Raw genomic sequence first — 24,559 nt, 5'->3', positions numbered from 1 at the left:
TCTATACCACCCTTTTTTATACTTAAAGGAAAGCACCACAACTAAGCTTAGTACTACTAAAAAGATAAGGACTAGAGGATTGCTGTTAGTAAGAATAGCTAGACAATAAATAAGATTAGTTTAGCTTAGTTAGAGCACTTTTTAAAGTATACTAACGCGTGTATAGTTAGTAGTTACTAACTACTTAACGTATTCCACCACCCAACAGCTCAAACCACCCAACAGCTCAAAATGTCTTGGCACAACGAACACCCTCTTTGTTGCAACATGCCTCAACCACATAACGCGTTACTACGTGAACACAAAGGTAGAGTTAACCTTGCCCTTAAAGCTCTTCATTTAAAACAATTTAAAAGCTAGAGAGCAGCTGCGCGCGCTTTTAACGTTAAACAACACATTCTCTCTACACGCGTCAGAGGAGCCCCATTTATCCTTAAATGAGCACCTAATGGCCGCAAACTTACGCTTACGGAAGAGCAAACAATTGTCCAATATATCCTTAACCTAGATTCGCGAGGATTCGCGCCCCAGCTGTGCGAGGTAGCAGATATGGCTGATAAAGTGTTGGGTGTACGCGGTGGGCAGCTGGTTGGCAAGCACTGGGCTGAGCGCTTTGTAACGCGCTCAGCTGAGCTTAAGATGGCCTTCAATCGAGCTAAAGATAGGCAGAGGATACTGCAGGAGGATCTAGAGACAATTGGCGCGTGGTTTAAGCTGGTAGAGGACACTAGAGCCAAGTACAGCGTACACGACTACGACGTGCACAACTTCAATAAGACTGGCTTCTAGATAGGTGTCATTGGCTTAATAAAGGTTGTCACAGGCGCAGAGAGGCGTACTTAGCCTGAGCTCGTTCAGCCAGGTGATCGCGAATGGGTAACAGTTATCCAGAGCGTCTGCGCTGCTAGATCTTGTACCCTGCCTTTTATTATCTACAAAGGACGCGTTCACATCTCTGCCTGGTACGAGGAGGCAGATATACCGCGCAATTGGAAGCTCTCAGTCTCTCAGAACAGCTGGACGAACAATGCGCTTAGTCTAGAGTGGTTGAAGCACTTTGACGCGCATACAAAGGCGGGCTAGGTAGGGGCGTACAGGCTGCTCATTTTGGACGGCCATGAGAGCCACCTTAACCAGGATTTCAAGGACTACTGCCTTGAACATAAGATCCTCACCCTCTGCATGCCACCTCACTTATCGCACATCCTCTAGCTGCTTAATGTGGTCTGCTTCTTGCTGTTGAAGCGCAAGTACTCTCAGCGCATACAAGACTTAGCACACAAGCGCGTCTTCCACATTAACAAAGAAGGCTTCCTACCAGCCTTTAAAGACGCGTTTTGCAACGTGTTTACAGAGGCAATCTATCGCAAGGCCTTTAAGGCATCAGGACTTGTCCCTCTTAACGCGCAGGTTGTATTAGATCGCCTTGAAGTGCAGCTGCGTACCCTGCCAGAACCCCTCCTCCCAGAGACGCTGTGGCAGTCAAAGACTCCAAGCAATACACATGAGTTTGGATCGCAATCAAAGCTTGTACGCGAGTCCTTTACACGTTCTCCTATTACTGCGCAGGCAGGCTTCTCTTAGCTTATTAGAGGCGGCGAGCTTATGCTGTATCAGAACGCGCTTCAAGCAGCCCGGATTACTGAGCTTGAAGAGCAATTAGCAGTGATGACCAAAAGGAAATCGCGCAAAAGGAAGCGGATCCAGCATGGCGGCACAATGGAGTATGGTGAGGCAGCAGCCCAGGTGGCCGCAGAGGCCTCTATAGCCGCTGAGCGGTCGAAGAAGGCTCGTCGTGGTGGTGATCAAGAGAGAGCCCAACCAGCTTTACGGCGCTGTGGGAACTGCGGCAAGACTGGGCACAACGCGCGAACGTGTAAAAAGGATGTAGAGGAGACTTCTAAATTAGAGGTTAGTACAGCGTACGCAGGCTCCTTGTATAATAGTGATGAAAATAGAAATTTGTAACTAGTGTTGGTTGTGCCAAGACATTTTGAGCTGTTGGGTGGTTTGAGCTGTTGGGTGGTGGAATACGTTATACTTAATAGCTATAAGAGCTACTAATTACTTTTTTTCTAAAACAAGTATAAAGAAAGTAAGGTTAACGTACTCCACAAGCGAGCCGCTCACCCAAGCGAGCCGCTCACTTTTGCCAAGACCACACCCAACTTCACACAACTTACAACACTATAGTAGCAACTTAGGTCCTACTGCAGGCTATAGTATACTAAATTATTTAGAAATACCTTACACGTTATTCTTGCACGTTCGCGCGTTGTGCCCTGTCTTACCATACTTGCTACAGTGTTGTAAAGACTGTGTACTTAGTTGAACGCGCCTCCTCTTGCTTGCCTTCTTCCCATTGCCACAGGCTTCAAACTCCTTTAGGGTAGTTAAGCGCACACCTTCACTAACAGTGAGAGCCCCCTCCTTTTGGATCTGCTTCCTCTTGTGTAATTTACGGTGTATGGCGGCCTTATTAGCAGCTTAAAGCTCTGCGACCTAGTTGCGCACTAAAACTAGTAAATGCGCCATCATCTCTGCGCCTTTAGTGAGCTGATTAAGGGCATTAACTATTAAAGTTAGTAAGCTATCCCTATGTTGCTGGATCCTCTCTTAAATTAGCTTTGATTGCGACCTAAATTCTAGGGTGTTCTGTAGGGTTTGAGAGTGCCACGTACTCTTATCTATAGTAGGTAGTGGTGGAGTACACAGGCGCACTTCAAGCTTTGATATTACAGCCTCTAGATTAAAGGGGACCAAGCCAGCACCTCTAAATCCTCCCTGGATATTGCTCCTAGTAATAGAGGCATTAAAAGCTCCTTTAAAGCATGGTAAGAACTCAAGTTTTGTGATGCGAGTAATCTTGTTGCGCATCAGCAGCTTAGCTTGGCGACCATAGGCCTTCTTCATTGGGGCAAAACAACCCACGTCAAGTGGCTGCAATAGGTGCGACGAGTGAGGAGGCATACACAGAGTGATGATCTTGTGTTCCTCACAGTACTGGTGGAACTTGACTAAGTTGTGGCTCTTATGGCCGTCCAGAATGAGCAGCCGATGGCTGCTAACAGTGCGCTCCTTTGTGTGCTTATCAAAGTGCTTCAGCCACTTGATGCCAAGCTCATTGTTGGTCCAGCTGTTCTTAGAGACAGTAATAACCCAGTCGTGAGGTATAGATGGCTCCTTGTACCAAGCAGAGAGGTGGTGCTTGCCTTAGAAGATAACAAAAGGTGGGATACTCCACCCTGACGCGTTGATGCCCTAGATAATGCTGGTCTACTCTTGGTCGCCCTGCTGTACTGTCTTTGGCCTTCCTTGACGCTCAGAGCCTGTGACAACAGCTCCTGTTGATATAACGCCCATCATGAACCCAGACTTGTTAAAGTTGTAGGTGTCTTTATCTAGGATACTATACTTGGCTTTAGTATTCTCTACTAGGTGGAACTAGCCCTAGATCACCTTAGGATCCTTGCAGAGGGCTCTCTTGTAGTTGTACTTTTAATTGAACTTGACTGTAAGCTCTAGGCGACGCTTAACAAAGTTGGCAGCCCAGTTCTTGCCAACAGGAGGCTGGTGGCGCTCAGTGAGTAGAGAGTTAGCCATATCCTCCACATCAGTAAGCTGGGGTGGATATCCTCGTTCATCCAGCTTTAATATATGCTGAACAATCACATCCTCCTTAGTGCTTGTGAGCTTCATTAAATTAACCTTGCAGTCGCGTTGTGGAGAGGCTCTAGCCAGTCAGTTACTAAGAGTCCTTTGAGGCACTCTGTAGATCTTTGCAGCGCGTCGCTGGGAGAGTGTTGCGTTGCGTTTGATAGCCTTAATAGCAAGCTGAATATCTGCTTTATTTGAGGGCTTTTTCGCGTTCTTGTGTTGAACCATTACAAGTTGTGTGAAGTTGGGTGTGGTCTTGGCAAAAGTGAGCGGCTCGCTTGGGTGAGCGGCTCGCTTGTGGAGTACGTTATTACCCTTTGCATGCCTGCTTATGCCTTACACCTCCTTTAGCTGCTTAATATAGGTTGTTTTGCTGCGTTAAAGCGTGCGTACAAGAAAGAGATTAAGTTAGAGCCTTAGTAAACAGCTACATTAACTATATTAACAAGAAAGCATTCCTAGACACCTACAGTAAGGTGCATAAGGGTGTTTTCTTGTCTAATAATATTAGATCTAGCTTCAGAGCAGCTAGTTTAGTTCTAGATACCTAGGGGCAGTGCTATCAAAGCTTGATGTGAAGCTTCGTACGCCAACTCCACCTCTGCTAACTGCCACCTCCTAGCAACTAAGGACTCCAAGCAACGCGCTTGAGATAGGTGCACAATCAACCTTACTCTTGAACCAGATTCGAACGCACAGCAGCTCATCTCTAGCTTCAATAATTGAGATAGTGCAGCAGTTCTAGAAAGGAGCTAAAATGATAGTTTATTGTAACTGCCTGGTGCAGTGTCGGGTGGAGGCTGGGATCAACAATTGTATTGCTATCTGTTGTCGTGTTGTGATGTTTGTGTACGGAGCTCTCAGCTCTGAGGTAAGTGCACTTGCCCACTAGGCGGTACCTTCTACAACAAGATATCATGTGACTTCACCCACGTGGTTACATTTATTCTCAGACGCTTTTGGCTGCTTGGATTGCCAACTTAGAGGCAGCTAACAACGCTGCTTCTGCACGTAAAAGTCGCAAAAAAAAGCGTATCTAGGAAGGAGGGACCCTATCACAGGCAGAGGCAGAGGTAATAATTGCTAAGAGGGAGGTGGCGGAGCAGGTGGTTGAGGAGAGGCGTGCAGAGAGGCGGCTGGCGGGTGTCACCAGGCGGTCAACTCCACGCTGCAAAGGATGCGGCAACGCAGGCCACAATATGCGCACATGTAGAAGAAATGCAGCTGAATTAGGTGAGTAATTATATATATTTTTCATCCTAATCGCTTGTTGTGGCGTTAAGTTATTATGGTTGAGAGGTGGGCAGCTACATCAGGGTGGCCGAATCGATGGTGTGGCCGAAGCGATGGTGGATCACGTTATGAGTAAAATATCTATATGTATCGGCGACATGCGGCTGAGGGAGGCTTGGTTGAAGCAACGCAGGCTGCGCCACGCCGCGAAGAACATAAGTACATTAAGGGTACAACAGTGCGTTTACATCAAGCGTAACACGATGCGCGTATGATACTACATCTATTGGGACCCCCCTGCTTGCGTTGCCGTGCATGTCGAAAGCTGCGAAGTACTTGTGGCTTCTACGTCTCTTAGGTATCGGAAGCTACGCCTTGCGCCTTATCGATACTATAACCTTAAACAAGATCTAATCACACAGAAAGCTGGAAACAAAGTAGGCAGCCTTGCATCCGGCCATACATTATGCTTCAAAGAAAGACTTCAGGGCGGTCGGGCCGATTGTACTGCGATAATGTCAATTTCTCGTATGAATTGAGGTGTGGGGGCGAAGCATCTCGGGGCCCCAATCACCAGCGTGACCGCCAGCCAATAACGCCACTGAATTAGTGGACGGGAACGCTGGCGTAAATCTGGAGGTATCCACTTCATCGTGAACTGAAGGTTGAAAGCGGCTCTTGCGCCTGCCGATTTGTAATACTTGCATCCATGCTAGAGTAGTCAAAACTCCAATGTTTTCCAACAACGCACTCCAACCTGGCTGCCTTTATATCAGCCGTCGACTCGTCTGCCATCGAGCAAGGCTGGGCTGAAGATAATACCGCATGCAAGCCACATGCACGCCCGACATGATGTGATAAGTGTATTGGGGGCCGTTAATACGCCACGATAGCAGGACGCAGGCTCTGCGCTGGAACCTGTAGCGTTGGTTATCTCGTCTTAGCTATCCTATCCTTTATTCGAACTTGCACCTCAAAGTATACGCAGGAGGACGACATTACCCACATCCTAAGATCCTGACTAGACTGAGTTTACGCTCTAGTAACAGTTGCTAACCGAATCGCGCTAGCGCGCTGGACCCTCCTGAGATCCAGTTGGCGATGGCGGACAGTCAGGACACTCAACACCAATCTACCCACGCCAACACGAGTATCGCATCGCCCGCATCAAGACATAACGACACATATAACCCCCTCGAAGACCTACGCGAACAGGCGTACGAAAGCGATCCTCATGGGCGTTTTGGCAACACTGGCGAAATCGCGCCACCCTATAACGATGACGACCGAGCGGCGAGAGGCGCGTCGCCCAGTATCAGTACACTTTCAGCGGTCGAAGCCGCATTCAGAGAAGGGTCTACAACCGCGCTAGTTCAAGATTACCGTCCAGCAGTCGCTCATACCAGCAATCCCGAACGTGTGCAACACAACGATACGCGAGCCCCGCGACCCGACGTTTTCGCAGATCTACATCCCGCAGACGAAGACACCGTCCTTGACCCAAGCGATTCGCTGAACTTACCATTGAGCACGAAAGACGAGTTCCGTCCAGACAAGGATTGTCCAACGCGACGAAACTTCCGAAGTTCGCGACTTACATGGCTCAGTGGTACCATCATCTTCATATCCAGCGTCGCGACTGCTCTATCGGCTTTATTTGTCGTGTTAGCGTTGAAAGGCCAGCGCTATAGAAACTACATTGGCACGGGCCCGGAAGCGAAGATAAGCATCTCAGCAGCCATACTTTGGACATCTGTTGTGGCCAAGACAATCGAACTATCGTTCGTCACTGCTTTCGTGGCTTTTCTGGGGCAGAAGATCAGTCGAAGAGCCATGGCGGATAGCAAAGGCCGAGGGGTATCCATATCAGAACTATCCATGTGGCGCTGGGTTGTGCAGCCTGGATCCCTTGTCACCTCATCCGAGATCGCGCGATATGCTGGATTCTCTGCACTCGGAACTTTGACTTTACTAAGCACTATTCTATCTACGCTCTACGTAACAGCTGCGACTGCTCTTGTACAGCCGGTAGCGAAGCACGGCGATTGGCATGATAAGACTATGGTCAGTTCGGTGCAGACCGACTTCGCCAATATCAACTACGTCCAAAGCCTTTGTCAAACACCAGTACCAGACGAAGAAGCATCTATGTGGTGTATGGACTCAGAAAGCGCCGGTAAAAGCTTCTATAATATGGCGCAGTTCCTTGCCCATTGGGAAGACGTCATAGGCGCCGGAAACAACGCATCAAAAGAGCAGGAGCACAGGCCCACTTGGATTGATCTACCATATGCAAATACAAAAATCGTTCCTTAATGGATCCATGTTGCCGAGACTGCGGAGGCGTCGAGGAAACATCAGCGCGTTATCAACAACGTTTCCCTTGCATTGCCACATATTGGCGTTTCCAACGCAGCACGCGATCAGAGAAATAACATGCCTCAATCTGAAATGTCAGACACCATCGCGCCATATTCTCTATGGGCATCGGTGCCTTCGCCTGTCATGAAAGTCTTGTGCGTTCATATGAATGAAACGGAGCTGCAACCTATCATCTACGAAGCTTGGCCAAACAGAGGCTTAGATTCGGAGGCCTGGGCCATCGGGTCAGGGCCACGCGACAATGCAACGACTGCAAATGAGACAGTAGTTGATGAGCTGTTCGGATGGACCAAGAAAGATACAGATCACATGTTAGACTTTCCGCCAGTCTTCGCACGATACCCAAGGCCATTCAACACAATTATCAACAACACAGCTTGGGCTTGGGGCAGACCTGCGATCTATCTGTTAGGGCAGAGTGGCCCGGTTGAAGGCGTTTTGTCCGATCTGACTGGTGTATATCCACTTTGTAAGCTACAGGTCGAGATAACATCTCATTGCAGCACAACTCATAGTGTGTCTGTTTCCGAGTCTGCAGCGGAGGCTTTATGTGGAGACCGGGCGAGCGATATGGCATATTTCAAGAACGCCGAAAATGCTACTGATAATACAACCACTCGTGTTCTTTACAACTGGAAGGATATGGCTACTCTATGGGCGAATAGCATCTCCTTGGACGGCGGTCTCACGTACAGTAACGCTACCTTCCAACGCACCTTGATGAACCTGGCCCTGAAACCAGAGGATTCCAATCCCGCGAACTTCCAGGTTCAACTGAACCCCCCCCCCCTCCCAAGTCTAGCCGAGACATTGGCGGTAATGGCGAGTGATTCTATCCCCATGTCGTTGCGGGACGGTCCTTTCGTAACCCATTGGGTAAGTTCTAGATGCAGAATCTTTCAGTAAACAAACATTTATGTAGAAGAAGAGACTGACTAGTTCAAGAACTACACTCATCCGAATCTTGACGAACCACAGACGCAGTGGTTCAGAGCTAAAATCAAGTCACAAGAGTATGCATCTGGCGGAGTGGACAATGCATCAAAAGGATGGCTCTTGATTCTCATTGCTACGTTCCTTCTCAATTTCTTTTTGCTATCTTACTTTATCTTGCAACCAGGGTTTGTGACGGACTTTACTCAGCCAGCACAGCTCTTCGCACTCGCTGTGAACTCACCACCTGCTCAAGCGCTTGCAGGGAGCTGCGGAGGCGGTCCCGAGGGCAAGGATTACAAATTTGGCTGGTTCATCAATCATGAAGCCGGCCATGTTTACATTGAACCAGCGTCGAGAACAGAGCCGACATCACTCAATGACGAGCATGTTCGGAATCGCATCGTTGCCGCGTCGAAAGAATACTGGAAAACTCTGACGAGGAGAGCAGTGTGGGGACGTTCGAAGCCGAACAAGGAACCCCGTACAGGAGGAGCGACCTCGGCATCCGATACTGAGCCGCTCCAACCTTCTCGCAACACTCAGAGCGTACTACTAACACACTCACGGTATGAACTTGAGGAAATATCACCGCGCCTTTAGCAGCAATGAAACAATCGTTGACTCCTGCTTTAATAGATGCTCGCATCTGCCACATCTGTCGACTATTCCACGTTACGCCCTGCACCTTACTGGTCTTTATGTCAACGAAGGATTGGAGGAGGCTGTCATGACTTTCACAGGGCGTTGTTGACAAGGGTGATTTTTCCACCAGTTGTTCGTGTGCTTATTTGGTGTTGCATAGGTCGCTTAGCCGAAGACCCTTTCAGACTCAGCCCTTAACGATCTCCCGAGACACAGTAAGGGCGCACTGGATCCCTAGGATATGGAACAGAAGCTAGTTCATGTTGGAATGAAGATGTTACTACCCCAGCACGATTATGTTCGTCTTTTGTTTTGCTCTGCATGCTTCTCTCGCCCGATACCCCACGGAGTCAAGTTAGCGCCCGTCATTGGAGCCTGTAATACGACGCGGGTATGCCGTTTCTGCGCATCGACACCGAGTACCGCGCTGCATCCTTTCTCAGTCTGCACATGAAATATCCTCGAAACTCCGTTCCCGATCCATTGCCTGTTCGGACCACGAATCACTTGCGGGAAGCCTTAGATCGAAGCGAATGTCCCGTCACCGTCTGATGCCGCCAGGCCAAGATCCTAGGCCTTCGCCTACAATCCGGTTGAGCGCACCACGACATGCAGAGTTCTGGTACCTTTCTGGATATCCTCGCCATGTCCACCAGTCACATGCTATACAATATGAAAGCCACGAAAGCCACGGTCGATATGACTCACCGTATACTGAGCTTGGCACACCAGCAATCGTTTCGACTGGTTGACGCTGACAGCTCCGGCAACCCCCATGAACGTTTCTCTCATGATCTAGGCCCATAAATAAAGCCAGGCCAAAGTGTAGCCAAGTTCATTCCTAATCATATTGCACTCGTTCCCGTTCTCATCATTTTTCGTCGTCCACAATGCAGCAAGACGCCAAAATTAGTCAAGACCCCGAAAGGCTCAGCTCTCACCCTTCCAGTTGCGTACCAGCCGAGAAGTCAGTGCTCAACGGTCAAGCTGTGCAAGATGACTGCTCCCAGATCAAACTCGACCCCGAAGAACACCCGTTCAATTGGCCCGCGCAAAAGGAGTGGATGGCGACGATAGTCATTGTCCTCATGACTGCGAATATCACCTTCTGCTCGAGTGTTCACGCTGCGGCAATCCCAGGCGTCACCGAAACATTTGCATGTTCTCCGACCGTCGCAACGTTGGGAGTAACGACATTCCTCGTCGGATTTGCCTCAGGCCCCATGTTATTCGCACCGCTCTCGGAAGCATTGGGAAGAGAGATTGTCTTCCGTATTACCATGTTTCTTTTCTTCTGCTTCAACATCGGCTGTGGGCTATCGCCTAACCTTCCTGCTCTTCTGATACTGCGATTCTTCAGTGGCTTCTTTGGGTCACCCGTTGTGACCAACAGCGGCGGATGCTTGGCCGACATCTGGCCTCAAAGCCATCGTTCGGTTCCATTTGCACTGTTCACGACGGGCAGTTCCCTCGGTCCAGTCCTAGGGCCAGTGGCAGGAGGTTTCATATCGCAGCACCTGAACTGGAGATGGCTCTATTGGGTTGTGACCATCATTGCCGCAGTCGCATACACCGCTATGCTCTTCTTCCTTCCCGAGACATACACGAAAACGTTGCTCGAACGTAAAATGGCAAAGGTCGGCATGAAGCCCCCACGGCAATCCTTCAAAGAGCAATACTCCACTCGTTCGATGACGTATGACACTAAGCTTCCAAGCACCCTTCATCTACCTTGACCAAGAGGAAGAATATTTTCCGAGTGATTTTGGGGCTTTGTAAGTGATCGGGTACGGGCGACTGACAGACTCCGACCTGACGCTGGCAGCCTCGAGCACGTGATTCCAATGAACGGAACCAAGCCATTTAGCCCACCGCTAAATACTCGTCCCTGTTTGAACAACTTGGACCTGTTGAATCAATACGGCAGCTCGGGTGAAAACGTATTCTTGACCGCAAAGGACGACCCGACAACTTATCCCCAATGGCTACATGGACAGAGGCCCAACGATGACAGGGTTGATTCAGCCAGAGTCATCACTATCTTTGTGAAGAAACAGATTTTGAATGGAGATGGATTTCTTGAAGATGTCGTTGACATGTTTTCGTTCTACTTCTACAACTTTAAGCGGGACGTCATTTTGGACAAAAGACAGAAGGTATCTCGAAGATATTTTGTACACAAATACGGATTCGTCGGGGCAAGCATCGTCAGATACGCGTAGGTAGTGTGAGCTCCGGAGGTCGTTGAACATATCCTTGAGGTATTCGAAATCGCGTGGCGCAACACTTTTCAAGACGTACTTGTGGTCTCCAGATCTGAAATGTAAAGTTGGTATTTAAGGGTCTATGTTTACCTAACTTGGGTCAACTTCCGTCGCGAGATACATGCGCCCCTGGTTCCCAGGTTTCTCTTGAAGAATACGTTCGACGAAGTAGCGACGACCTGACTGACCCAAGACTCGTGTGAGTGCAGCCGCTCGTGTAAGCGTTTGGGCAGATATGACGACACAAATGGGTCAAACGCAAGTTGAGTAGTTCGCAATATCCACATCTAGCAAGGAAAGAAAGGAGAAGGCTGAACAAATCACAGTGGTCATCAAATTCGACAGTGAAAGGGCGGGAAACGAGACCACAAAAGCGAGGGGCGTACCGTGAGTTTTTCTTGGAGTTGCAAAGAGAATTTATTTTCTCGGCATAACGTAAAGCCATAAACTTTGCTTGCAAGTGAAGGATGGTCTAGCAGCTTGATGCTTTTTATTAGGTAATTTGGTGATCTTGACTGGCCACGGGTATTTACGATCGTAGCAAATCTACTGGAGGTGTCCATCTATCATTCAATCAATGATGTAGACCTTACTCGTCTTCGCGCCCGTAGGCACTACCCTCCCTTGAGCCCATGGTTAGTCCCAGTCGTTAAATGTATGCACATCCGCAGGTCGACTCCGCTCTACCCTAGTATTCGACAATCTTCATCCGGTTCCTCAGTGTGTCAGGCAACTCCTCCTTCTTCACCAGCCCCATTCCAACCAGATCGCCCCAGACGAACATGGCCCTGTCCTGGGCATAAGCGAGGTAGTCAAACTCCTCATCTTCCTGTGCCTTGTATAAATCAGTATCCTGGTCCAGTTGAATGTCCGGTTTATCCTCGTCCTGTGGCTCCGTCTGCTTGGTACTCACGGCGGGGTCCTCTGCTTTCTTTGGTTCTGCCTCAGTTCTAATCTCAGCTGTGGCGCCATCGAGGGCCGCGGCGCTAGGATTTGCTGAAGTGCCGTCTGCTGCGGCATCGAAATCAGGCAGGCCGGGGACGTGGGCTTGGACGATGCCCCAGGCGACCCACATAGCCGAGTTGGCGATTCGCCACAGCTTGGTCTCGGCCATCAGGCGGCGGGCTTCTTCTTCCGTGTTGCGCTCCGCTTGAGCTTCCTGCTCCTGGTAGGATTGGCCTGGAGGTGCACGTGAGTCCAACATGAAAGCAGAAATGGTGCTAGGAGCGGCCGTGGCAGTGAGGGCAGTGGTACTAGCAGAGGTGGGAAGGGGGCCAAGGTGAGGGGTAGGAGGGTTAGACGAGGCGCCTCCGGGGGTAGTGAAGCCAGGGGAGTGCATGAGGTATGCTCGGATGAAGCGGTACTGCTCCTCGACGGTGGGGTAATAGCTCGTCGCGCATGCGAACGGATAGTCAGGGTTGTGGTAGTTGTAACACCACTCAGTCTATATGCATTAGCGACAGCGAGATGAGGGCGTCAACGCATATATGAGCCTTACAAAGTGATTGGCAAACTCGAGACCAGGAACGTTTGCGTTCGAGTATTCGAAGTCGATAACGACAAGCTGCTTGTGCTGGTTTGCGGGAAGAAGAAGTGGTGACTCGCCCTCGGGCTTCATGCGGAGGATGTTGCCATATTGTGTCTGTCATAAAGTCAACATGTAGTGTGTGCATGGATCTGATAAGGCTTACGTCGTTGTGTGCGAACACCATGCGCTCATTGATCTTCTCAATGCCGCCGTACTGTTCCTCAAGCCACCTTCGGTACTTCTCGATCATCTGTCTGAAGACAGGCCACTCGACGCCACAGATCAAGCCTCGGTTCCTCCAACGATCAGAAGCGGACTTGACCGGTACATCGCCGCCTTCAAGAATCTGTTCATCGAGCCAAGTAACAACCTGCTCGCAGCGCTCGACCCACTTGTCCCAGTTCTGCCAGACGAATGGACCGGCATCTCGCTCTGGCTTGAGGAGCTCAATACCCTCGTGGAGTTCTCGCATACGCTTGGCGATCTGTCTAGATGTTTCAGGCTGGCGCAGTTCCTCGAAGCTGAGTGGTTCTGCGTGAAGGAACTCCTCGAATCGGCCGTTCTTGAAGGTGCCCAGCAGACGTGGGCCAATGCGCTTCCGTCCGAGACGCTGTAGAAGCTGGAGCTCCTGCTCGCGGTTGATGAGATGGTCTACCTGAGGTCCGTAGATTCGGAGGAGTAGTTTGCTGAAGCACATGTTAGCACAAGATCGCCTAGACCTTATCAGAACTTACGGAGGTGGGTTCTTTGGTACAGGTACACCATCTGTACGCTCCTCCTTCGGCTTGACGTTTTTGGGGGGAGATACGACGTAGACGGCGTTGGTCATGGCACCGCTGAGTCTCTGGACTTCAATCTCGTCGTGCTGGTCCATTGTCACCCTGCGCCAGCCTTTCAGGCGGAGAGTGTGCGCTAGGCGGAGGATCTCGAATCTGAAAGCTGTCCAGGCCTCCTTCTCCTTCCGTCTTCTTTTCTCTGCATCCTCATCCTCCGGCTCAGAGTCCGCATCATCGATGCTGTAAGCCATCGTCTTCGAGTTATCGAGCACAGCGTCGCAGCCAGGAACAGTCTGGTCAACCGAATCGAAGTAATCCGAGTCGTTCGAGATGGCAGAATGGCGCTTGAGGCCTGTTGACATCCGGCGAACATGGTTGACCTTCCTCTTTGCATCTGCGGGAGTCATGTTCAGTGTCTTTTCCAAGATGCCTGCCAGCTGGTCCAATGCATCCGACCCATCGGATGAGTCGGAATCGCTTCTGCCTCGTGAAGATACAGACACCTCAAGCTGGTCCTTCAAGCCTTCTTTTGGCCCCTCACCATGTTTGGCATCTTTGGCGGCCTTCCGCCTTGCCTTGCGTGTGGCACGCCTCGTTCGCTCGGACTTGAGCCAGCTGTGGATGTGTTTCGTGAGTCTTTCATGGGCATGAGCATGGTGATGGGTTTCATTTGAACTCTCCGAGATCAAAGAGGTGAGTGAGGGATTGCCGTCCTTTGATTCTCCGCTCTGGCTTTGCAGCTTAGATGAACTCATATGCTCAATCGATGGTCTGCCGGAAAGTCGCTTGCCGCTAATGCTAGCAGGATAATGTCTGGAGGGTCTGTCGAGGTCGAGGTAGTCTTTCGCTTCAAGCTCCTTGTGCTTTGCGATCATGAGAGGTGAAATGCCTTCATCGGGAAACGAGACAACTGTGAGGGGAGTATAAGCTAGCATTCAAGTTGTTGTTGCGTTGGAGGGTCATGTTGCTTCGGACTCAGGTTTCTGCGGCCGGTTTCTCAGACTGCCGCATGCAATGAACGCATCTTGAGTACACAAGATTTTGCTGTCACTACAGCCCACTCGGAATTGTAGATTGTATTGCATTGAGCAAGCGGGGTGCGATTTGCGCAAACATTGACAGGAAAAATACAGTTCGGATTGAGCATTGAGACAGACAGAGAGAGCATTGCAGGCGACATGGATGGATGCATGGGTTTGGCAGATGGTGCCAAGCTTGTTATGGGGAGGACGAACCTTTGGTAGACGCGCGGGGTGACAAGCTCCCCTCCGCAGCGTCTGGCTGCTTATTGGAGGACGCCATGATTGTGTAGCTGGATGTACACGAATAGTGCCAGGTGGAATAAGCTGGAAGGTTTTCCGAGGATTACACACACACTCAGCGCAAGAGTGAAATCGGTAGGTAGAGGATGCGTTGGAGGAGAGCTGGTGTTAGTGGGCGAAGCAGCACGTGGGCAGCTGATCGAGGTCCGTGCCAACGGACGGAGCTGCGCTTTTCTGGTAAGTGAGAGAAAACCTCAGTGAGAGATAACGACTCCAAAATCAACATTCTAGAGGCGTGTCCGCTGCTTGTGATGTAAGTTGTGTGGAGAGCGTGGCGCAGTTATTAATTTGATTTACTTATACTTGCTTTTACACACGCGTACGGCCTTCCAGGGTCCTACGAGACCTTGGCGATCTACGTCAGGGCTGGGAAGCGTTGCACGAATCGCAGCGTCGCGGCGAGATGGTGGATCAAGTTTCGGGCTGACAGCTGCGGTGCTGGTTGCGGGACAGGCTTGTGCCATCTTCACGGTCGCAAATATTCTCACAGCATAAGTGTACGCACGGTTTCGCTGCTGACAGTTCACTCGTGTCCAAACGCCGCGCTATGGTTCTAATAATGAAATTGAACAACGGCTGTCGCACCAGTTGTGGACAAGTATGGTTGCCGAGGAGACAAAACTTGTGGAAGATAAAGGAAGAGTACAGTCCACCTGCGTGCACTTCTCACGCTGCCCATTCGACCGTTTCCAAAGCGAGCCTGTGCATGTGTTAGCTGATTTGAGTGTCAAAGTTATGGCAAAAGAACTTACAAAACCAACATGAGTGTACTAGGCAAGATCCATACCACGTAACTCTGGAACAAGATCTTAGACATAGCGCCCATGTAGACGTTGTTGATCTGGCAGATTTGGGCCAGTTGTAGCGCAGTAGGCGCACCGCTGAGCAGGAAGCAAACGATGACGAAGATAGGATCGTCGACAATGCTGACAGGTACGTATTTGGCAATGAGAGCCAGGATCGGGGACATGGCGATTGTCGGGATAAGCATTCGGCTAATCAAAGATGCGATGACAAGCTTCTTCTCGACCTTGGGATCTTCCATAGAATGCTGATCCTCCTTTGGGAGCGTGTTGCGAGCCAGGTTGGCGCCCAGAACAACCAATATCAAGGGAACAGCAACCTGTCCACTCTGGTTAACAGCGCGGGTCAGAGAGGTGCTGACAAAAGTGCCAGGGTCGAAGAAGAGGTGCTGCAGCTGAGGGACTGAGGCTACAACGATGGCGGCCAACATGGCCCACAGAGGAGGGTTCATGAAGGCCCAGACACCCTTAGTAAATTTTGCAACGAAAGAGCCAACTTTGCAAAGTGTTCGCTGAAGCCACTTGGGTAAGGCATTGAAGACTGTGTGGCCGGCACGGGAGAATGCGTTTGAGATAGATGTTCCGGCGCGTTGGATCCCCAACTTGGCTCGCTTTGGCCAACCCTTGGGACCTTTGGGTACGATGTCCTTCTTAAGTGCGTTCAGAGCGTTGAATGCTCCGTTGCCGTTTGTGTGGCCATTCGCATGGCCGTTCCTGCCATGGAAATCTCCCTCTCCTGCGACTACAACATTGCCGTTGGTTGGTGTGACGAAGTCGGCTTCAGCCAGGACGTCGCCACGGTCTGGAATCGAGTCTGTGTCGCTAGTGCCTGCGGAAGTAGCGTAGCTGGTAACATTGCCTGACTCATAATCCGAATGTGAGTCGTCTAGCAGGCGCTGTGCTTCCTCTTCGCTGTATTCGCCGCTCTCGAGAGAGTCGATAGTTCCACCATCTTCTTTCTTGTATGTGTCTGCAGGAGCCAGGAGGACATTGAATCCCCAAGTCCATCGAACCAGCTGTCCAAGCTGCTGGAAGATGAGCAGATAGAGGATACCGCGAGCGCCGACTTCATTATCGTTGTCACCGGGTATTCTGTCCCAGTGGAGGCCGGAGATCGTCTTCGAGAGAGAGATAACGAGGGAGATGGGAAGCGAGTTTGAGTTTCCAAAGACCTGGATGCTTATCAGCTGCGGCTCATCTAGTCTTTGGGGGGGCACATACGGCCATTGCGACAACGAAGTTCGACTGCCTCTTCTTGAAGCCGAAGCATTTGGCAACAATGAGCGCAGCGAGGTACGAGATGATGGTCTGGACGACAAAGATAACGGGAATCACAGCAAGGTCGCCCAGCTTCCCAGCCGTCAGCTGTGATGCAAGCTTGGTAAAGACTGCATCGTCTTGTCAGCATTGCGCACACCATCAAGATGTATTACGCGCGAAAGAACGCGTCAGCTCTTTGTACTCACTAAGACAAGGGGTGAACAGTTGTGTGTTGAGATTCGCAAGGAACTTCTGGCTCTCTGCGTCGAACTGGCCCATTCGCGCAATGATGTAGCCAGGCGCGCTCACGCATACGACCTCCATGACGGCCTCGAAGACCAGCAACGTGAGGTTGGCGAAGTCGGGGTGCGAGCTGTGCGCTTTCTTCTTGAAGACCTCCATGAAGCCGCCATGGTTGCTGTAGTCGAACGAATGCGAGGCCATGGAGACAAAGTTGTTGGGATTGGCAGCGAGGTCGCGCAGGCGCAAGGCCTGGGGACTCGTGAAGAAAGGCATCCAGAGATGCCGGAGTACCTGACGCGCGATGGGAAGGTGCGGGTGGGGGAGAGGATGTTTGGGATGCTGGGATGTTGTTCTGCTTTGAGGCACCCTGTGTCTTGTTTCAGTCGAAAGATGGCAGATCGACGTCACAGAGGCGCGATTGAGCGGAGCGCGTCGCGGAGGAGACACTTTAAGAGCAACTTTAAGAGAGCACTACCCTAATGACTACGGCGGTCGAGACGAGGACCGATGCACCGTGGACAGCGCTGGCGACCCAACGCAATTGCTTGCAGGCGCAGCAGCCAAGACGTGCTTGCTCCTGGGCACTTTGCGTCGATGGCGAGCCTGCTTCGTCTCGTCCCAGCTGGCTGCGCTAGAGTGAACACCGCGCACCAGAGAGGCAAGGCTAGACGGCCGTGCCGGTCCACATCGTGCTGCAGGTTCTGGGCCGCATCAAGAATCCCATGTGCATCGTGCAGTGCCGTCATCGCTGGAGCTCTGACTGATGGGCTTCACGATGCCCAAACATGGAAATCGCCAGGCTGTCCCTGTGCACGACCTGGAACCCTGAAGGCGTCCACTGCACTCCACAAAAGCAGCCCAAGAGGGCCCTCGCAATCACCGCGTCCTGCTGAAGCTGGCGCAGCTGTCTGTCAAGTGCACATCGTGTCTTACGCGATCTGGCCGCATGTGGGCATCAAAGACGGGTGGTCCTAATCAAACAAGTCCGCTGCTATCCTAAGTAAGCGGCAGCCCTTCCGGCAAAGCAGGAACTGGAGCCTCAGCCAGCAGTCGCAATTTTCTCGCAATCTCATGTCGTGTAACTCGTTTCCTGGCCGTGCTCGTCCATCCTGAAATTACACTACCCGGACTCTCTGCATACGTCACTGGCATTTTGGCTCTCTAGCATCCTGGTCGCACCGCACCGCCACCCGTGCGTGGGGCCCTTAACGTGGACTCGACGGTCAACCTTATACAAGTAACACCCACAGATCACTAGATCGCCCTCCGCTCTCCTCCTCGGTGGAGGCTCCGTCACCTGACTGCAGTCCGCTCGCTCGTTTATTGCTATCGACTCCTCTGTCCTCTGTGTCTCTCCCTGCCCTCCTCGACCCCGCAGTAGCAGGCTGCCAGATATCCCCAGGACAGTCACTCGCGCTCCTCCGCCATGGCCGACTCCGCCGCATCCACCCCCGAGGGCGAGCTCAGCGACACTCCCTTCGACAGCCCTTCCCCGTCCTCTCCTCCCTTCCCCTCGAGCCCCTCCGCCACGTCCCCCTTGTCGCTCAATGTCGAGCGCCCCACCGCACGCACGAGCGTCACGACTGGTGCCACTGCCAACATGACGCCGTCGTCGACTCCCTTGGGCAATATCAATGCTGCCCGGAATCCTGGTGGAGGCTTTCGCCAGGCTCCTCCCACGATGGCCAGCAGAGCCAGCGGCCTCAACGTTAACGCAGATATCCTGAAGAGACTAGAGGCGGTGCGTCTGGGTCGACAGGGTGCCCCACCGGCTGGCGCCGCGAACCTGCCACAGAGCCCTGGACCAGTGCCAAACAACATGTCCCCTAAGGGTCCTATGGCGGGCGGTGTACCCACTGGCTTCGCGGGTGTTGTGCCCCCCAATTTTGCCGGACGTTTACCTGGAGGCAAGCCGCCTATGCCTAGTTTCGCTTCCGCACCTGCGGTTACGACCCGTGCTGGCGGCCCACAACCTAAGCTGTCAATGGCCGAGAGACGCGGTGCACCAAAGCTGGGTGGTCTGCCCGGAGCAGCACCTGCCGGAGGTGCCCCTGCTGGGAAGAAGCGACCGGGCCTGACCCTCTCACAAATGAACGGCGGCGCGCCGGACGCAGAGCCTAAGAAACAAGAAACCGCGTTGGATAAGTACTCGGATTTCATCGACACCAAGACTGGTAGCCTTAAGTTCGCAGGCAAGGCTGTCCTGAACCCCGACGGCGTCCAGTTCGCGAACGGTACATCCTTCAATATCTCGCTAGACGAAGTCGATACGCTGGACGAGCTCGGTAAGGGAAACTATGGCACTGTGTACAAAGTGCGGCATTCAAGACCGCGCATGAGGAAGGTCGGCCAAGGTCTCGCAGGAAACAAGGCGGCGCCGGGCTCACCGTCACGGAAGGACTTCAGCGAGGAACCCAACCCAACGACCGCGAAACCATTAGGAGGTACGGGTATTATCATGGCCATGAAAGAGGTCAGGCTGGAACTTGATGATTCGAAATTCGCTGCCATCATTATGGAGTTGGATGTCCTCCACCGTTGCGTATCGTCCTACATTGTTGATTTCTATGGTGCCTTCTTCCAAGAAGGTGCTGTGTACATCTGCATGGAATTCATGGATGGTGGTTCGATAGACAAACTCTATGGTGACGGCGTCCCGGAGAATGTACTGCGTAAGATCACGCTGGCAACGACTATGGGATTGAAGTCTTTGAAGGACGAGCACAACATCATCCACCGCGACGTCAAACCCACGAATATCCTCATGAACACAAGGGGACAGATCAAAATTTGCGACTTTGGTGTCAGTGGTAATCTGGTAGCAAGTATCGCCAAGACCAATATTGGTTGTCAGAGCTACATGGCCCCGGAGCGAATCTCATCAGGAGGTGTCGCTCAGGCAGGTGCCAACCCAGGGGGTGGCACCTACAGCGTCCAGAGTGATATCTGGAGTTTAGGTCTGACCATCATCGAGTGCGCGCTCGGTCGCTACCCCTACCCACCTGAGACGTACAATAACATCTTCAGTCAGCTCAGTGTAGGTTTCGCTCACTCTGATTATCGGGAATATAGCGTTGACAAGTCACAGGCGATTGTAGATGGAGAGCCCCCGGATCTCCCGGAAGAGGGTTATAGTGAAGCCGCACGCAACTTTGTTCGCGGGTGTCTCAACAAGATCCCCAAGCTGCGGCCTACCTATGCCATGCTTCTCAACCACGCATGGCTTGCACCCATGGTGAAACCCGAGACCATCACCGAAGAAGACGAGGACGAGGTTGCAGCAGCAGAGGCGGCAGAGATCGGTGTGGCCGCCGGTGATCAAGGCCCTGCTGAGCCCAGTAACGATGTTGTTGATAAAGAGGTCGCAGATTGGGTGAAAGATGCGATCGACAAGCGCAAGAGAGGAGTTCTTGGAAAGGCCCCCAAGCCTGCGCTACACGCTGCGCCGCTGGACGCCGTGTCGAGTCCTTCACAGGATGGCGCAAATGGTTTGGATGCCGCAGGTGCACCTGAGGCCGCAACAACCACCTGAGGTCGTTCAAATTGCCTATGGAATTCGCTGCCCTTCCATCAAATTATGCAACTCATGGGGTTGCGACTGTACCAGTTGTAGATCTGGAGTTTTGGGATTTCTTGTTAGATGCTGTATAACGGCACCGGCGCATACCCGTGGGAGCTATTGAGGCATGGCTGTTGGAGCATTGGGCGGTAAGCAACACATGTAACTAAATGACACACATGTACAACTTGTCCTTATCTTCATAGCTTCTGACACCTGTTGAGATTCCGAGTGGATGATGGAAGCTCATGTGACGTACGTTAGTGAAAGTGCTCTTGCCAAGAACGCGGGAGTGGCTTATGCCTGTGGCGCTATGAGTGAACACGGTGGTCGCAACCCTACGTTTATTGTCCAGCACCTTCTTTTGAGACAGCGACCTTTCTCTACCTGCCATACCCCGGATTTGAGACAAGCTTCTTCCACCACACATGCACCCGGCCTGCGACTGGATATCTTTTCCTTACCGCCACTCTCTTTGCACCATCCCCGTGTGAGACGCATCCACAATGTCGTCCGGGACAGATTACAACTACGATGAGCAGGTCCGTTCGCGCGCCCACTTGGATCGCGACGCCACTAACAGCCTGCAGGGTCAATTCTTCCCCTACTTCATTCTCACAGTCACGACACTCGTCACCGTTCCTGCAACAATCTCTTTCTTCAGACCGAGTAAAGGTGCGCATTCCCGCCGTTGCGCCCGCCCCGCACCCACCCTCTGACACGTATACAGAACTCGAGAACACGGGAACAACAATAGAGTCCGACTTCACGCCCGAACATGCCGACCTCATCCAGGGCCAGCGGAAGAAGCAGAAGCGCGCGGAGCGGAGGACGAAGCGGGGAGTCCTCATGCTTGGCGGATGGTCGTTGAATGCTCTCATGCTGTACTTGATCTGGGTCACAGCGCGGACCGTCACCAAACTCTGGGACCCCTATGAGATTCTTGGTGTTTCGATGGTACGTGCACATGCGGATCGCACCGATTGATGGGACAGCAGTCTAACAAAGAGGACAGAACGCGGACGAGAAGGCGATCAAGAAGCACTACAAGAAGCTCTCCATCAGACTGCACCCCGATAAAGCGCGCGAGGACCCTTCGAAGAACATCACCATCCAGTCGATCAACGACCATTGGGTCGACATCACCAAGGCGTACAAAGCCCTTACAGACGAGGAAATCCGCAACAACTACGAACAGTATGGTCACCCTGATGGCAAGCAAAGCTTCAGCATCGGTATCGCGCTTCCGCAGTGGCTCGTCACACAGGGGTCCGGCAAATACGTCCTGCTCGTCTACGCAGTCCTGCTCGGTGTCATTCTCCCCTACATGGTCGGAAAGTGGTGGTACGGGACACAGAAGCTCACCAAGGAGAAGGTCCTCATTGCGAGTGCCGGCAAGATCTTCCGCGAATACGATAATGAGCAGGGCGAGACTGGTGTCATTGGCGCACTGAGCACAGGCGAGGAGTTCAACGAGGTCTTCACAGGTCACAAGGCAGAGAGCGGTCTTTCCAAGCTGGAACAGAAGGTTCTGGGCGACTTAGACTCGGTTGTCTCACGGGTACTCACCAAGAAGGACCGACAGAAGCTCGACGATCTCGAAGACAGCCGACGACGCAAGGTTTTGACACTCCTTTGGGCATATCTCGGCCGTGTCGAGCTCGAAGATGATTCCCTCAACGACGAGAAGTTCGAGGTCGCGCCCATTGCCATCCGCCTCAACGAATCCTACACATCGATCGCACTCGCCTACGGCAGCACCAAGGCTGTCCTCTCTGCATACAACACATCGCAGAACCTGATCCAAGCACTGAGGCCTGGCGCCTCTCCTTTGGAACAACTGCCGCACTTCACACCCGCCATTGCGGCGGCAGCCGAAGCCGAGCATGCAAACACACATCTCTCCATCCAGGACTTTATGCAGGTACCCGAGGGTCAGCGCCGGGCGCGCATCGGTGGTCTTCTCTCGCAAGAGCAGTACAGCACAGCCATGTCAGTCGCATCGCGGATACCCGTCTTCACTGTTGAGAAGGCTTTCTTCAAGGTCGTTGGAGAGCGTTTCATTACACCGAGCAGCTTGGTTCAGTTTGTTCTGAAGGGCCGCTTCATCCCATCCGGTGCCTCTGGTGTCCCCGAAGTCAACCCCAAGGATCTGCTCGACATTGACCCTGAGGAGGGTGACGTCGCTGCTATCACTGGCCGCAAGACTGATCGCTCCGGCGAAAAGCCCATCCAGCCTCCTCTCGCACACGCACCGTACTACGCCCGCGACCATGCACCGAGATACCACGTCTTCCTTGCCGACAGCAAGCAAGGCCGCGTCGCTGTTCCGCCTTTCACGTTCTCCACATTCGATAAGCCTATCCTCGATGAGAGCGGCAACCCCACCTACAACGTTCAGACCCTCAAGATGCAGTTCGGCGCACCGCCTCAGGCCGGCAGCTACACTTTCGTCATGCACATGATCTGTGATAGCTACATTGGCATGGACACCAAGATGGAGGTGACACTTGTCGTCGAGGATGCTAGCAAGGCCGAGGAGCTCGAGGAGGAGGGTGAGATCAGCGAGCCTGATGAGGGTACGTTCGAAGCACACACAAATACAACACAACTAACGGTACTGCAGACACTATCGCTGGTCAAATGCGTGCCCTCAAGGGTGGAGAAGCACCGAGGAAGAAGCGGGCCGACGACGACTCGAGCGGCAGCGACACCGAGGGCGACGTCGAGAGCGAGAGCGAGACAGACACCGACACCGACACGGACGATGAGTAGAATAAGAAGTACGTGAAGAACCTAAAGGAATGTACTCTGGCTGCAAGGGGAGGATCATGTGGAGCCGCGCTGGCAGACATCCTGTTGTCAGACCGGATGGGTCGGTTGATGGCAGGAAAAGAGGAGCAAGATGTAGTAGCTGGTGATGATACCCTGGGGGTGGTAGACTGCCCTGGAGTCGAGGGCGGAGGAGGTTTGACGATGGCATTTCATGGCGTTTTGAACACGTACATATTCCGTGTGGTAACTGCACTTCTGTACAAGACCCGGGAGGATCTGGGCGTAAATGCGAGCACTCTTCTTTCTTCAACCAGCGAATCCTCTCTTCCACACCGCTACCAATCTCGCTCTCCTACTCTCCTGATCCCATCTCGCGCACCTGCCGCTCGCGCGCCCAAAACTCCGACGCTTCTCTCCGCATCGCCTCGACCCTTTTCCCATCATCCCTTCCCGCTTCGGCACGCGCAAGCAACGTCCTCGCTCGCTTCTCCCTCTCAAACGCACTACCCTCCCCCAGCTGCGCGAACATCGCACTCGTCTGCTCTGCACCGCCGTCCCACTCGGATGCGGGGCACGTCCCGTACCACGCCGCAGACTGCCACGCGACGCGCCCCTTCCACTCGACTTGGCCCAGGACGGTTTGCAGCGCGGTCGTGGCCATGTCTTGACTTGCTGGGGTGAGCGTGGAGAGCGAGTGTGTGGCTGCGGTTAGCAGGGTTAGTGTGGACGGGCTGATGTGCATCCAGGTTGGGGATAGAGAGGGTGCTGCGCTAGTGTGGGGGGAGGGCAGGATGAGGATGAGGTCTTTGAATGTCTCGGATGCGTCCACGTCGTCCAGCAGGGGCAGAACTATGTCCAGCGGCGAGCCGGGATGTAACGGCACGACGTCTGCGTCGAAGTACCTGCGCCGTGTCAGATGATGCGGCGCCCAGCGTCGAGCGGGGGGAGGGCGGCGCACAGTATCCATTCTACGCGCGCATCCGCCAGTTTTTGTAGTTCGGCGCTCAGCACGGCGAAGAAGAAGTACAGCGCGTTCGCGGCCCCCTTGACCATCGGCGCGCGCTGCGTGTGCATCTCGTACCCGAACATGGCGTTTTGCGCGGCGTGCAGAGCGAGCGTTTGCTTCTGTGTCGCTGACGACGAGGGGTAGCATGTCGTTGCTTTGGCTAGGCAGGAGGG

General features: G+C 52.5%; 8 protein-coding genes across 8 annotated transcripts; 5 read left to right on the top strand and 3 right to left on the bottom strand.

The window, feature by feature from the left end:
- Positions 1-225: 225 nt before the first annotated feature.
- Positions 226-581, top strand: M421DRAFT_426046 (uncharacterized protein; the record flags this gene model as incomplete). The annotated part of the gene is made up of 2 exons (XM_033594275.1): positions 226-307; positions 357-581. Coding segments are annotated over exons 1-2 (187 nt in total), but the record flags the coding sequence as incomplete, so codon positions are not given.
- Positions 582-5,991: 5,410 nt separating this feature from the next.
- M421DRAFT_96269 (uncharacterized protein) lies at positions 5,992-8,959 on the top strand (the record flags this gene model as incomplete). Its single annotated transcript, XM_033598379.1, has 4 exons — positions 5,992-7,066; positions 7,307-8,148; positions 8,218-8,774; positions 8,845-8,959. The coding sequence occupies 4 exons, from the start codon at positions 5,992-5,994 to the stop codon at positions 8,957-8,959; spliced, it is 2,589 nt and encodes an 862-aa protein (XP_033443481.1).
- Positions 8,960-9,651: 692 nt separating this feature from the next.
- M421DRAFT_426041 (MFS general substrate transporter) lies at positions 9,652-10,785 on the top strand. Its single transcript, XM_033594274.1, has 2 exons — positions 9,652-10,625; positions 10,676-10,785. The coding sequence occupies exon 1, from the start codon at positions 9,741-9,743 to the stop codon at positions 10,584-10,586; it is 846 nt and encodes a 281-aa protein (XP_033443480.1). The 5' UTR covers positions 9,652-9,740; the 3' UTR covers positions 10,587-10,625; positions 10,676-10,785.
- On the bottom strand, positions 10,776-11,351 carry M421DRAFT_407270 (uncharacterized protein; the record flags this gene model as incomplete). Its single annotated transcript, XM_033590328.1, has 2 exons — positions 10,776-11,158; positions 11,210-11,351. Coding segments are annotated over 2 exons (429 nt in total), but the record flags the coding sequence as incomplete, so codon positions are not given.
- Positions 11,352-11,802: 451 nt separating this feature from the next.
- Positions 11,803-17,319, bottom strand: M421DRAFT_75960 (kinase-like protein; the record flags this gene model as incomplete). The annotated part of the gene is made up of 8 exons (XM_033597180.1): positions 11,803-12,558; positions 12,613-12,756; positions 12,806-13,328; positions 13,377-14,328; positions 14,654-14,730; positions 15,502-16,715; positions 16,765-16,931; positions 17,016-17,319. 8 exons carry the CDS (start codon positions 17,317-17,319, stop codon positions 11,803-11,805), a joined length of 4,137 nt encoding a protein of 1,378 aa, XP_033443478.1.
- A 1,153-nt stretch (positions 17,320-18,472) lies between these two features.
- M421DRAFT_104576 (polymyxin B resistance protein kinase) lies at positions 18,473-20,578 on the top strand (the record flags this gene model as incomplete). Its single annotated transcript, XM_033587040.1, has 2 exons — positions 18,473-20,083; positions 20,135-20,578. 2 exons carry the CDS (start codon positions 18,473-18,475, stop codon positions 20,576-20,578), a joined length of 2,055 nt encoding a protein of 684 aa, XP_033443477.1.
- Positions 20,579-20,918: 340 nt separating this feature from the next.
- Positions 20,919-23,380, top strand: M421DRAFT_104575 (protein translocation protein SEC63; the record flags this gene model as incomplete). Its single annotated transcript, XM_033587039.1, has 6 exons — positions 20,919-20,931; positions 21,128-21,147; positions 21,196-21,280; positions 21,336-21,562; positions 21,621-23,184; positions 23,232-23,380. 6 exons carry the CDS (start codon positions 20,919-20,921, stop codon positions 23,378-23,380), a joined length of 2,058 nt encoding a protein of 685 aa, XP_033443476.1.
- A 352-nt stretch (positions 23,381-23,732) lies between these two features.
- On the bottom strand, positions 23,733-24,469 carry M421DRAFT_9865 (uncharacterized protein; the record flags this gene model as incomplete). The annotated part of the gene is made up of 2 exons (XM_033598639.1): positions 23,733-24,282; positions 24,339-24,469. The coding sequence occupies 2 exons, from the start codon at positions 24,467-24,469 to the stop codon at positions 23,733-23,735; spliced, it is 681 nt and encodes a 226-aa protein (XP_033443475.1).
- Positions 24,470-24,559: the final 90 nt, after the last annotated feature.

Source organism: Didymella exigua (genome assembly GCF_010094145.1).
Source record: "Didymella exigua CBS 183.55 unplaced genomic scaffold M421scaffold_53, whole genome shotgun sequence".
NCBI classification, from domain to species: Eukaryota; Fungi; Ascomycota; class Dothideomycetes; order Pleosporales; family Didymellaceae; genus Didymella; species Didymella exigua.
Note: the sequence above shows the minus strand (reverse complement) of the source record. Positions and strands in the feature narration are given on the sequence as shown.

Excerpts from the sequence above, each read along its gene's own strand:
- M421DRAFT_426041 (XM_033594274.1), top strand. The coding sequence starts at position 9,741 with ATGCAGCAAGACGCCAAAATTAGTCAAGACCCCGAAAGGCTCAGCTCT.